We start from the raw sequence: 13,998 nt of genomic DNA on the forward strand, positions 1-13,998 counted from the left end.
AATAGAAAATTACAGTTAAATCAGAATACAGCAGCCAGGATTTGGACTGATACTACTACTAAGAATAAGAATAAGAATAATGACAATGATAATATCTCTCTGCTTGCACCAGCTGCACCAGCTATCTGTATCTTTTATTTATTTTATTTTAAAATCTTTTTTCTCAAACATTTTTTTTTAGATGTTTTAAAAAAAGATCTTAGTAAATTAGATATTTTCCAAATAACTATAAAGAATATTTAAAAGGGAAATTCTCAGATTTAAATCTGCAACTCTGTTCTTACAAATGTTTTAACATGCATGTTTTTAAATGTGGATCTTCTTCATTTAACGTAAAGGTAAGTTCATATATTCAGATTACTAAAATAACACATTTATGACAAATATATTTATAAGAAAAAAAGAAAAGAAATAAAAAAAGTAAAATTACAGTTAATTCAGATCTCTGTTGCCAGGATACAAATACTACAAATTGATTCATAATAATTATAATAATAATTTACCTATCTACATCATTTAAAATAAAAAATAAGTTCACTGGTATTAACATTAATAGTTTATTGTATTGTGATAAAACAGAAACGTTTATAAATATATATATAATGTTTATTCTTATTTTTATTGCATCTTTGCATAGAAAGAAACATAAATACAAATAAAGCTGAGATGTATCTGTATAAATTATTATATTAATAGAAATGGGCAGAGCAGTAAAGTGGAAGAAAGTGACAAATAAAACGCTATAAACAGTAAATCTAAATAAATCTGTTTTATAATTATAAGAAAACAACATTATTATTATTATTATTATTAATTTATTTGCCACGTTTAGCCCTCCATACTTTAGTGGATGAAATAAATCTAACTTTTCAAAAAAACCCTTTCTGTTGTTTTAAATTTTGATTGTTGTTCAAAACAAAAACGTCAAACGTCACGACGCCGATTACGTAAGCGCGGTCCCGCCCTCCGCTGGGAACGCGCACATTCCTATTGTCCAAGATGGCGGCGGAGGTGCAGAGCCTCTGATGCTGACATGTTTTTAAACCGTTTTAACCGCTTTTTTCCCACATTTATGCAACAACTGAGCATCCGGAGGGTTAGAGCGCTGTCCTCGGCCGCCTCGCGTTAAATAATACCGAACACAGACGGAAGCAGCGCCACCGAAAAGGTCTGATTGCTTTGCTGCAGAAGTTGGAGCTCCATCAGCGGGGAGGAGATGAAGAGGCAGGCCGGCAGAGAGAGTCCGTCCAGGGCCGCCAAACGCTTCCGTGAGCGGGACCGGGAGCGGAGGGAGGAGCTGCCTCCGCCTCCTCTGGCTCTGCTGCTGGCGGAGAGCCGAAGCTACCACCGCAGGAGCCGCAGCAGGGAGAGGGACAAGCCACGGCCGGCTCTGGAGCTGCACCACCGGCATGAGCTCAGCCTCCTGGGCCGGCCCCCCCCTCCTTCCTCTTCCTCCACCTCCTCCTCCTCCTGCACCACCTCCTCCACCAGGCCGGGCACACTGGAGTACAAAACCCTGCTCATCAGCAGCTTGGGCCCGCAGGTGTCTGACGAAGACGTGGAAGACGCTTTATTTCACGAGTTTAAGAAGTTTGGGGACGTTAGCGTGAAGTTGTCTCACACGCCCGAGCTCGGACGCGTCGCCTACGTCAACTTCAGGCACCCTGAGGACGCGAAGGAGGCGCGGCACGCCAAATCCTCCAGGTTGGTGTTGGGGGACCGCCAGCTGAAGATCGAACCGATGTACGTGAGGAGGCGGAGCGTGACGCCGCCAGATGTGAGTTATCTTCCTGTGCACGCTCCGTACCCCTACCGGCAGCGCTCCCTCTCCCCGCCGACGCCGGGCGCCAGCACCATCAGAGACATCCGGGCGAGACACTACGCTCTGGAGACGCTGGGGCTGAGCAGAGAGAGGGAGAGGCTGCTGGATTATTATGGGATGCTGGATGAACGAGGGCGACCTTATGGTTTCCCGCCGATGCCCGTCGTAGAGGATTTAAAACCGGAGGACGACCAGCGAGCGACGAGCAACCTCTTCATAGGAAACCTTGATGGTAACGTGACGGAGGCGGAGCTTCGGCGGGGGTTCGATAAGTACGGCATCATCGAAGACGTCGTGATTAAACGTCCGGCTCGCGGGCAAGGAGGGGCGTACGCTTTTGTGAAGTTTCAGAACCTGGACATGGCTCACCGCGCCAAAGTGGCCATGCAGGGGCGACTGATCGGAGGAAACCCCATAAAGATCGGTTACGGGAAAGCCAACCCGACTACCAGGCTCTGGGTGGGGGGGCTCGGCCCGGGGAACTCGCTCGCCGCCCTCGCCAGAGAGTTCGACCGCTTCGGCAGCATCAGGAACATCGATTACGTGAAGGGGGACAACTTTGCTTACATTCAATATGAGAGTTTGGACGCAGCTCAAGCCGCCTGTACTCAGATGAGGGGGTTTCCGTTGGGCGGCCCCGAGCGGAGACTCAGGGTGGATTTTGCAAAAGTTGAGGAAAGCCCCTCTCGCCCGTTTCCGCTTGGTTACCAGCCGCCTGTGCCGCTCCCCGCCCACTACGAGCTCCTCGGGGAGGCGTACAGCCGCCACCGCAGCCTGGAGAGGGAGCTGAGGGGAACGAGGGAGCGCTCGTCGCCCCCCTCCCACAGCATCGCCCCCCAGAGGGAGAGAGAGCGCGCCCTGCTGGAGAGAGAGAGAGACTTCCCCACCAGCCCCACCCGCAGCCTGGAGAGGAGGGGGGCGGCGTCGGGGGGCGTGGAGGCGTTCGGGAGGAGCGGGCGCGCAGCGAGGAGCCGCAGCCGGGAGCGCTGGCTGAAGGAGCGCGAGGAGAGGAGGAGCAGGAGGAGGAGCAGGAGCGCCTCTGCTGAGCGGCAGCCGGAGGAGCGGGAGTGGGAGAGGGAGCGGGAGCGGGGGAGGTCTAGGGTGCGAGCGCCGGGAGGGGCGGTGTCTCCGGACGCCAGCCCCGACCGGGCGCGAGTTCGAGCACCAGACTCCACCACGGAGCCCAGAAGCCACTCCCCTGACATCGGCGCGGGGGGGCGCCACACCTCCTCCTCCAACACCAACAATGAAGAAGACCCCCCGTCGGGCCGCCACCACAGCAAACGCTCCTCCAGCGAGCACCTCAACAACCACCACCACCGAAACAGCGAGGTGATCGCCGCCGGCTCGCCCGCCGCCCACACGGACACGCACACCTCGTCCTCGCCCGGCTCGCTGTCGGAGTTCGCCCAGGCGACGCTCGCCAAGACGTGGCACGGCTTCTTCGCCCTGAAGAACAGCAGCTTCCCCACCGAGCTGTTCCTGCTGGAGGGCGGCGCCGCCTTCTTCAGCGGCGTGATGCGGGACAGCCTGAAGCAGCAGCCCAGCCAGCTGAAGATCGCCCAGCGGCTCCGCATGGACCAGACGCGGCTGGACGAGGTGACGCGCCGCATCAAACTGGGCCGGCCCGACGGGTTCGCCATCCTGCTGGCTCTGCAGGGGCCCGTCGACCGCCAGGCGCCGGCCCCCGAGCCCGGCCTGCAGGTGCGTTTGCTTCGCCACCTCGTGACCTACCTGCGGAACAAGGAGGCGGCCGGCGTCGTGAGTCTTCCCGCCGCTAAGGAAGGCGGGCCGGGGGCGATGCTGTACGCCTTCCCCCCCGGAGACTTCTCCCAGCAGTACCTGCAGGCCGCCAAAAGGACTGTGGGAAACCTGGACGAGGAGCACATGGTGATCGTTATCGTCAATGACACTAACTGATTATTGATTATTACACTGAAGAGGACACGGACACTTACAGGCATGAACACGCAGGACGAGCTCGGTGACTTCATTTACTTCCAAGTTGTTTTTATGAAAGACGTTTTTATTGTTTTAGCCAATATTCTTTATAAGTGAAACACAACAAAAAATTTACACTATATCTCTTCTTTTACTCCCTCGTTACTTTTATCCTCCTCGCTCATGTTCGGCCATGACAGCTACAGCCCGACCGATAAACCACCAGGACGTTCAATCAGATTATATATCAGCTGATTAACGACACTCAAAGTACAGAAAGGTTAAAAAAAACTAAATTTAAAAGATAAATTGACTTTTATTTGAATCTTAAAACATTACTGACGGGCTCATATGTGCATTTAAAGAGTTAATGTTTGCTTTAATTGTCGTGTAAGTGATGGAGGACAAATATTAATCCTGCTCGAGACGTTTTAACATGTAAAAATAATCTTCTTAGACTATTATGTCAGATATTCAGTGTACAGTAAACTGAACCACGATCGGCTCTAAACTAGTTTTTGACGTCACAAAGATTTAACTTATGGAGCCAAATCTGGACCGTTAAGTTTCCTTCATTCATAAAAAAAGAGATGTGAAAGCAGAAGTGAAAGTTTTGATGTTTAATTTTGAAATATACAACCCTGTGTTTTATTATTTTCATTCACTTATTTTTTCTTTTCAGAGTCAAATCTCTTCTTTTTGGTTTCAGATCTTTTTTTTTCACTTTCAGGTCAATTAGTTTTTTCAGTTTCAGACTTTTTATTCAAAATGTTTTTATTTAAATGCGTCGTCGTGTTTGTTCAAAATTCAAAATCAAAACTGAATCTGGAAGTTTTGATATTGAATTTTGAACAAACACGACGACGCATTTAAATAAAAATTGAAATAAAAAGTCTGAAACTAAAAAACTAATTGACCTGAAAGTAAAAAAAAAGATCTGAAACCAAAAAGAGAGTTTGGAGAGATTTGACGCTGTGAAAAGAAAAAAAGAACTGAATGAAAATAGTTAAACACAGGGTTGTATTTTTCAAAATTAAACATCAAAACTTTCACTTCTGCTTTCACGTCTCTTTTTTTAATGAATGAAGGAAACTTAACGGCTCAGATTTGGCTCCGTAGAAACTTTCGAGTGTAAAAACTAACCTCTTCACGGTTCGATACGAGTTTTGGTGCTTTTATTTTGAAAAACGTAACATTACTGAAACTGTAATTTTCAGTCTAACTGTATATAAAGAAGCTCAGATATATAAATTCATATGTTTAATAATTAAGTTTTGCACTCAGTCACTGTTACGGCTACGTGATGCGCTCCCAAAAAAGATTACGTGAATTATTAAATGAATTATTTTGGGTCACGAAACGAAATATTACGGATGAACACACGATACCGTTACGCCTCCGACACGTAATACCAGTCTACACAGAGAATAATAAGAGTTTATGAGTGGAGGGGACTAAATGAGTGTAAATAAGATGTAGTAGTATGAAAGCTGTCCCCTAAAGTTTATTTATTAATGAATCCACAGAAAATTTATTATTCAGCAATTTTTAAAAACCAAAAAACCAAAAATATTCAGATGTTCCAGCCAGTTCCTCACATGTGACTTTTTTTTTTTTTGGTCTTTTATGACTTTAATTGAACATCTGAAGCTTTTTAAGATTATTAGTTAAACAAAAAGCGAATTGAAAACCTCACAATTGACATTTTAATAGATTTATTGAGACGATAATTGGCAGATTTAAAAGTAATATTAAACAGTTATAAAGTCAATCAACAGAAAATAATAAATATTTTTGATAATTTATGATTTCAGTAATTTTTTTAAAAAGAAAAATACAAAATATTCTGTTCCAGCTTCTCAAATGTGATGTTTTTTGGTTATTTTTGATTAAATTGCCTTTTTCTCTTATTTTTTACACCGTTTTATAAAATGTAGTAAACTTATCAAGATTAATAACTTTTTAGTTTTAGCTGTAATTCTCTTTTTTTACTACTTTTTTCCAGTTTTGTGCCTCGGATAGAAAAGAAGGAATCACAAAAAAGGAATTTCACGTCAAAAAAACTTCTCATTTAGCAAGAAAAGCGTTTTAATCGGACTGTTTTAAACTTTTATCGAGTATTTAAACAGAAAAATGAGACTTAATTTTGTCCCTTTATCACTTTTATATAATTTGCCTTCAGAATAAAAGTCCAGGGGGAACTTAAAACAAACAAAAAAAACTCTTTAAATGTACATTTGAGCCTGTTAGCGGTTAGCATAGTTTAACGTTAGCCTCAAAAACAAGCTAACGTTAATTTTAAATAGTAAAACCTCGTGTGAGTGTGTGTCGGGCTGTAGTCGTCACGTTTACCGTCGACGTGTTTAAAAGCATTAAATGTACATTTTTAAAAAACAACAACAATTTTAAAAAAAACACTTTAAAAAAAATAAAAGAAGCGAGGGATTAAACGTAGCTGCACAAAAAAAACACGAAAAACAGGCAGAACGCTAAAAAAAAAAGACAAAAAAACCCCGAAACACTAAAATGAAAAGGAGGGTTTTTGTTGTTTTCTATGCTTGTCGACTTTATTCGTCTTTTATTTTTTTTATTTTTTTTTTCTTGTTTTACGAGGTTTACTACGTGGTTTGTGTTTCCAGTATACGTCGGATTATTATCGGAGGTTTTATACGAAGTGATTGTACTGTACGCTCCGGTTACGTTCCTCTGTCGGGACTTTTTTAAACTCACAGGTTGAGACTCTTTTCACGACGCCGGCCGACAGACGGAGCATCCTAACCTTAAACCTTCACCCCCCCCCTCCCCTATTCCTTCCTTCCTTCCTTCCTTCCTTCCGTCCTTCCTTATTCATTCCTCCCTCCCTCCTTCTCTCTTTCTTTCCTCTGTCCTTCTTTCCCTCCCTTCTTCCTCCCTCCCTCTTTTCCTTCCTTCCTTCCTTCCTTCTTACCTTTCCTCCCTTCCCTCCTTTCCTGCCTTATTCCTTCCACCCTCCCTCCTTCTCTCTTTCTTTCCTCTGTCCTTCTTTCCTACCTTTCCATTCCTCCCTTCCTTCCCTCCTTTCCTACCTTTCTTCCTCCCTCCTTTCCTTCCTTCTTCCTCCCTCCTTTCCTTCCTTCTTCCTCCATCCTTTCCTTCCTTATTCATTCCTCCCTCCCTCCTTCTCTCTTTCTTTCCTCTGTCCTTCTTTCCCTTCCTTCTTCCTCCCTCTTTTCCTTCCTTCCTTCTCTCCTTGCCTTCCTTATTCATTCCTCCCTTCCTCCTTCTCTCTCTTTCCTCTGTCCTTCTTTCCTACCTTTCTTCCCTCCTTCCTTCCTTCCTCCCTCCTTTCCTTCAGTCACTGTTCCTTTCCTCCCTTCTTCCTTCCCTTCTTCCTCCCTCCCTCCTCCCTCCCTCCTTTCCTTCCTTCCCTCCTTTCCTGCCTTATTCCTTCCACCCTCCCTCCTTCTCCTTCTCTTTCTTTCCTCTGTCCTTCTTTCCCACCTTTCTTTCTTCCTACTTTCCTTTCCTCCCTTCCTTCTCTCCTTTCCTTCCTTCCTTCTTCCTTCCCCCCCCTTCCTAACCCCCCTCCCAAGCCCCTCCCCCTTCCTTCTGTGACTGTATATTTTACATACTGTCCTCCCTTATTCCTTCCTCCCTCCCTCCTTTCCCTCCTTCCTCCCTCCCTCCTTTCCTTCTCCCCCCCCTTCCCCAAACCCCCCCTCTTTCTGTGACTGTATATTTTACATACTGTCCTCCCTTCTTCCTTCCCTCCTCCCTTTCTCCCTCCTTTCCCTCCCCCCCCCCTCTTCCCAACCCCCCCTCCTTTCTGTGACTGTATATTTTACATACTGTCCTCCCTTATTCCTTCCCTCCCTCCTTTCCTTCCTCCCTCCCTCCTTTCCTTCCTTATTCCTTCCTCTCTCCCTCCTTCTCTCTTTCTTTCCTCTGTCCTTCTTTCCTACCTTTCTTCCTTCCTTCCTTCTTTCCTCCCTTATTCCTTCCCTCCTCTCCTTCCTCCCTCCCTCCTTTCCTCCCCTCCCTCCTTTCCTTCCCCCCCCCCCTCTTTCTGTGACTGTATATTTTACATAGTTAGCGTTTTTATCAATTGAAACCATTCCAGTTTCTTTTCTTTCATTTTTTTGGAAAGGTGTGTTTGTTGCATGCATGAATAGAGGAGAGAAAAAAAAGATATTTAAAAAAAAAGAAAAAAAAAGGTTAATTTCTCTTTTTTTTTTTTTTTTGGTCCGTCTGAAATTGTACGTTTTCCCCCCGTTTTTGTTTCATCGAGTGACTTCGAGCTATAAAAAGTTACGTTGGTGCAGATTTTATATATTGTAAACTGAATTTCTTCTTTTTTCTTTTCTTTTTTTTTTTTTGTTCAATTTGAGAATACATCAATCCATCCATTTATCCTCCATCTCTGCTTCCTTTCTTTCTCAGTCGGCTTCCTGGTAATGTGAACTTTATTTTGGCGGGGTGTCGGGCGGTTGGGGGGGAGGGGGGGGGGGTCAGAGGTCAGAATCAGAGCAGAAAGCTTAAAACAGGAAATCAATGAATGGATCAGCTGATTTCTGACTGTTGGGTAATTTTAGTTTTGACATTTCCTTTCAGCTTCTTAAATGTGAGGATTTAAAGGTTTTAAAGGTTTCTGGAGTTTGGACTGACATTTAAAAGATAACATTTTATGCTTTTAGACATTTTCTGACATTTTCTTGACTAAAATAAGACTCCTGATTATTCTCCACTTCATCATTGAGTCCAAATGTCCAATTTTTGATCCAATTTTCACAATTTTCTGTCACATTTTAAACCAAAATGAAAATAATAATAATGTGAAATGTCAGAATATAGTTTAAAAGAAAAGGCTGTTACTGTTTCTCAGAGTTCATCTTTAAACTTTAAACTTTAAAAATCCAAATCTTTAAGAAATCAATTTATAAAGACGATAAAAAGCATCAAAATCTTCCTGCAGCAGAAACTAAAAGATAAAAATGTGATTTATATTTATTTAAAAAATTACTCAAACGCCTCATCAGTTAATAGATTAGTTGATTTTGATGATTGTTTAATTGTTTCTGTCGTTTATTTAAAGGAAAAGTTAAATATTTGCTTCTTAAATGTGATGATTTTAATATTTAATGTGATAAGTTTGAGTTTGGACTGTTGGACATTTAAAGAAATAACAGATTTTTCACTATTTTCTGACATTTTATTGACAAACATAAGACTGCAATTAATAATAATTTCATTTTTTTCCACCAATGAATTAATTAGTTTTATAAAATGACAGAAAATGTAAGGAGTCGTCTGCAAATGTCCAATTTTGATCCCATTTTCACAAAACACTTTACTGCAGGGTCAACACTTTACTGCAGGATCAACACTTTACTGCAGGAGCAACACTTTACTGCAGGAGCAACACTTTACTGCAGGGTCAACACTTTACAGCGTTCTCAACACTTTACTGCAGGATCAACACTTTACAGCGTTCTCAACACTTTACTGCAGGAGCAACACTTTACTGCAGGGTCAACACTTTACTGCAGGAGCAACACTTTACTGCAGGAGCAACACTTTACCGCAGGGTCAACACTTTACTGCAGGATCAACACTTTACAGCGTTCTCAACACTTTACTGCAGGGTCAACACTTTACTGCAGGAGCAACACTTTACTGCAGGGTCAACACTTTACTGCAGGAGCAACACTTTACTGCAGGGTCAACACTTTACTGCAGGGTCAACACTTTACTGCAGGGTCAACACTTTACAGCAGGATCAACACTTTACTGCAGGATCAACACTTTACTGCAGGATCAACACTTTACTGCAGGAGCAACACTTTACTGCAGGATCAACACTTTACTGCAGGAGCAACACTTTACTGCAGGAGCAACACTTTACTGCAGGGTCAACACATTACTGCAGGGTCAACACTTTACTGCAGGAGCAACACTTTACTGCAGGGTCAAAACTTTACCGCAGGATCAACACTTTACCGCAGGGTCATCACTTTACTGCAGGATCAACACTTTACAGCGTTCTCAACACTTTACCGCAGGGTCAACACTTTACCGCAGGAGCAACACTTTACTGCAGGATCAACACTTTACAGCGTTCTCAACACTTTACCGCAGGGTCAACACTTTACCGCAGGAGCAACACTTTACTGCAGGATCAACACTTTACTGCAGGAGCAACACTTTACTGCAGGATCAACACTTTACAGCGTTCTCAACACTTTACCGCAGGGTCAACACTTTACTGCAGGGTCAACACTTTACTGCAGGATCAACACTTTACTGCAGGGTCAACACTTTACTGCAGGAGCAACACTTTACTGCAGGGTCAACACTTTACTGCAGGATCAACACTTTACTGCAGGAGCAACACTTTACTGCAGGGTCAACACTTTACTGCAGGAGCAACACTTTACTGCAGGGTCAACACTTTACTGCAGGATCAACACTTTACAGCGTTCTCAACACTTTACTGCAGGGTCAACACTTTACTGCAGGAGCAACACTTTACTGCAGGGTCAACACTTTACTGCAGGGTCAACACTTTACTGCAGCTCCAAAAATATCTTTTATAAACCTAAACTTCCTGTTCAAGCAGCAGAAATCTAAATTATTTTGCTTTTCTGCTTTTTAAACGTTTCCAACACGATTTAAAAAAGCCCAAAATCAGGTTTAAATTATATTCAGAGGTAATTATTATAATTATTATATTTTATTTACTAAACTAGCCTTCACTCATTTATAATTAAATACATTAAAGAGGGAAAAAAAAGCCAATCAGGTGATACCAACCATAGAAATTTTCAAATTAAAAGCATGCTATAAATTCTTCTGCACACTTGTGGACTTTTTCCCCCGTTGTCATGGAAACGAGGAACGTTGGCATCATGTGAGAGTTTTTATTATTATAATTATTATTATATTTTATTCACTCATTTATAATTAAATACATTAAAAAGGGGAAAAAAAACACAGATTTCAGCCAATCAGGTGACCATAGAGACCATAGAGATTTCAAATTAAAAGCATGCTATAAATTCTTCTGCACACTTATAGACTTTTTTTCCTGGTTGTCATGGAAACAAGGAGCGTTGGAGTACATGTGAGAGTTTCTATCTGACATCATTACATCATTATATTACACCACGTCTACATTAAAACCACATTAATCTGATTTATAACTCTGTCTGATACCTTTAGTTATATTTTATTGTTTAAAGTAAAGACAGAAACAAAAGTAAATTAAGATTTTAAAAGTGTTTCTGCTTCGAGGTCAAAGGTCACGAGGTCGTTCTGGTTTCTGTCTCTAAATTCAGGCTCTTTAAGAACTCTACTGCTGCTCAGTTTGGTAAATATTATAATATATTCCCTTTTAATTTAGGGATTTATTTTAATTTTCATTTGTTTTTACTGCAGTTTTCTTTCAGGACTTAATTATCTAACTTTCCAAATCAGTTCAATTTCAATTTAATTTAATTTAATTTAATGCCTTTATTTTAATTGTCCCCCTTTCAGCAGTAAACTTGTAATATAACCAGGAATCAGAGGAAAAGCCGGTTTTAATGATTTAATTAGAATTATTTCCATCATTCGTTAATATGAAGCTAAACATGTGAAAGTCAGCAGGTTTCACTTTAACAGCTGATTAATAAACATCAGGTTTTATTTAATATTCTGTTATTTCCTGTTAACCCTTTATAGGACACTCATTGAAAGGAAGGAAAGGAACGAAGGACGGAGGAAAGAAGGAAGGAAGGAAGGTAGGGGGAGGAAAGAAAAAGAGAAGGAGGAGGGAGGAAGGGAAGAAAGAAGGAAGGAAGGAAGGAAGGAAGGAAGAAGAAACGGGGATGGAGGAAGGAAAGAAGGAAGGGAGGAGAGAAGGAGGGAGGGAGGAAGGACAGATGGAAGGAAGGAAGGACGGAGGAAGGAAAGAAGGAAGGGAGGAGAAAAGCAGGGAGGGAGGAAGGACAGATGGAAGGAAGGAAAGGAAGGAAGGACGGAGGAAATAAGGAACGAGGGAGGGAGAAAGGAAAAGAGGAAGGGAAGAAAGAAGGCAGGAAGGAAGGAAGGAAGGATATTTACAGAAGTTACCAAATATAACTATTTGCCCAATAAAGGGTTAATTTACCTAAAAACACAGAAACAGGAAGCTGCTGTAGTTCCTGTGGCGGCCTGCAGGGGGCAGTGTTGCTGTGTTAAATACATATCACACAGGGCTGCAAATTATATTATATTATTTGATTAATGATGATTATTATATAAATTAATTCATCATTTGGTCCTAAAGATGTACCACAGAGCACAAAAAGCTGCAAACTCACATTTAAGAAGCTGAAACATCAAAAAGTTTAAATAAATTTCTGCTTTAAAATAAAAATGACTCAGACAATTATGAATATTAAAGTTTTATTGCAGGTGAATTTTCTTGTTGCAGCTTTAGTTTATATTAACGTCTGCTTTCATAATGTGACTAAATACCAGCGGTGGAAAAAAATTATTAAATTATTTTTGCTTCTTCACTTCAGATGGAAATATTTCACTTTTTATTTCACTTTAAAACAAAATCCTTTTTATTTTATTGATTTAATTTAATTCTTTATCTCATATTAGTCTGAAATTGAGCTGTAAACATGTATTTTATCTTATTATCAGGAGTAAAACATGATATTTCAACCTGTTTTTTAATGTAAATCAACTTATTTCATCTATTTTCTTTAACACAAATCAACCTTTCATCTCAGACAGACGAATTTAAACGATTTAATTTAATTTAAAACAAATAAACAGGTTGAAATATTTAAACTAAACTGATTTTAGACAGAAAATCTTTATAAAAGTTGTTTTTTCAAGTGAAACTAAATAATAAATCTAAAAATAATAAAACTAAAAACTAAATAAATAAATAAAATCTGCATATTGAACATTTACAAGCAGCATAATTAACAGTTTAACACTTTAATATATTAATAATAAGCAGATATAATGAGAGTTTATTAATATTTATCAGCTGTTATATAAAACCTTTATGAAGATATGTTTTATATTATTATTATTACAGCTGTTTTATTAATATTGATATTAACTTCCTGTTTAAACAGGAAGTAAAGATTTATGAAGGAGTTAAAGTTAATTAATAAACATTTATATCTGCTTACTATTAACCCTCCTGCTGTGCTCCCGGGTCAAATTGACCCTATCTCTTTTGACAGTTCCTTACTTCCTTCCTTCTCTCCCTCCTTCCTTCCTTCCTTCCTCTTTTCCTCCTTCCTTCCTTCGTTACTTCCTTCCTCTTTTCCTCCTTCCTTCCTTCCTTCGTTACTTCCTTCCTCCCTCATTTCCTTCCTTCCTACCTTCCTCCCTCTTTTTCTCCCTTCCTTCTTTCCTTCTTTCTTTCCTCTTTTCATCCCTCCCTTCCTTCCTTCTTTCCTCCTTTCCTCCCTTCCTTCGCTCCTTCCTCATTTTGTTTGTTTGTTCGTTTCTTCCTTCCTTCCTTCCTTCCTTCCTCATTCCTTCTTTCTTCTCCTTACTTCCTTCATCTTTTCCGCCTTCCTTCCTTCGTTACTTCCTTCCTCTTTTCCTCCTTCCTTCTGTCCTTCGTTACTTCCTTCCTCCCTCATTTCCTTCCTCCCTTCCTCCCTTCCATCTGTACTTCCTCCATCCCCCTTTCTTTCCTTCCCTCCTTCCTCCCTCCTTTCCTTCCTTCTTTCATTTCCTCCCTTCTTTCCTTTCCTTCCCTCCTTCCTCCCTCCTTTCCTTCCTTCTTTCATTTCCTCCCTTCTTTCCTTTCCTCCCTTCCTCCCTCTTTTCCTTCCTTCCCTCCTTTCCTTCCTCCCTTCCTTCTTTCCTCTCTCCCTCCTTCTCTCTTTCTTTCCTCTGTCCTTCTATCCTACCTTCCTTCCTTCCTTCTTTCCTTTCCTCTGTCCTTCAATCCTGCCTTCCTTCCTTCTTTCCTTTCCTCCCTTCCTCCCTCTTTTCCTTCCTTCCCTCCTTTCCTTCCTTATTCCTTCCTCCCTTCCTTCTTTCCTCCCTCCCTCCTTCTCTCTTTCTTTCCTCTGTCCTTCTATCCTACCTTCCTTCCTTCCTTCTTTCCTTTCCTCTGTCCTTCAATCCTGCCTTCCTTCCTCCCTTCCTTCTTTCCTCCCTCCCTCCTTCTCTCTTTCTTTCCTCTGTCCTTCTATCCTACCTTCCTTCCTTCCTTCTTTCCTTTCCTCTGTCCTTCCTTATTCCTTCCTCCCTTC

General features: G+C 41.6%; 1 protein-coding gene across 1 annotated transcript; it reads left to right on the forward strand.

The window, feature by feature from the left end:
- Positions 1 to 1,216: 1,216 nt before the first annotated feature.
- On the forward strand, positions 1,217 to 3,945 carry rbm15b (RNA binding motif protein 15B). The gene has a single exon (XM_053315948.1). It carries the CDS (start codon positions 1,217 to 1,219, stop codon positions 3,740 to 3,742), a length of 2,526 nt encoding a protein of 841 aa, XP_053171923.1. The 3' UTR covers positions 3,743 to 3,945.
- The last annotated feature ends 10,053 nt before the right edge of the window (positions 3,946 to 13,998 follow it).

This window comes from Scomber japonicus, chromosome 3 (assembly GCF_027409825.1).
Source record: "Scomber japonicus isolate fScoJap1 chromosome 3, fScoJap1.pri, whole genome shotgun sequence".
Classification (NCBI taxonomy): domain Eukaryota; kingdom Metazoa; phylum Chordata; class Actinopteri; order Scombriformes; family Scombridae; genus Scomber; species Scomber japonicus.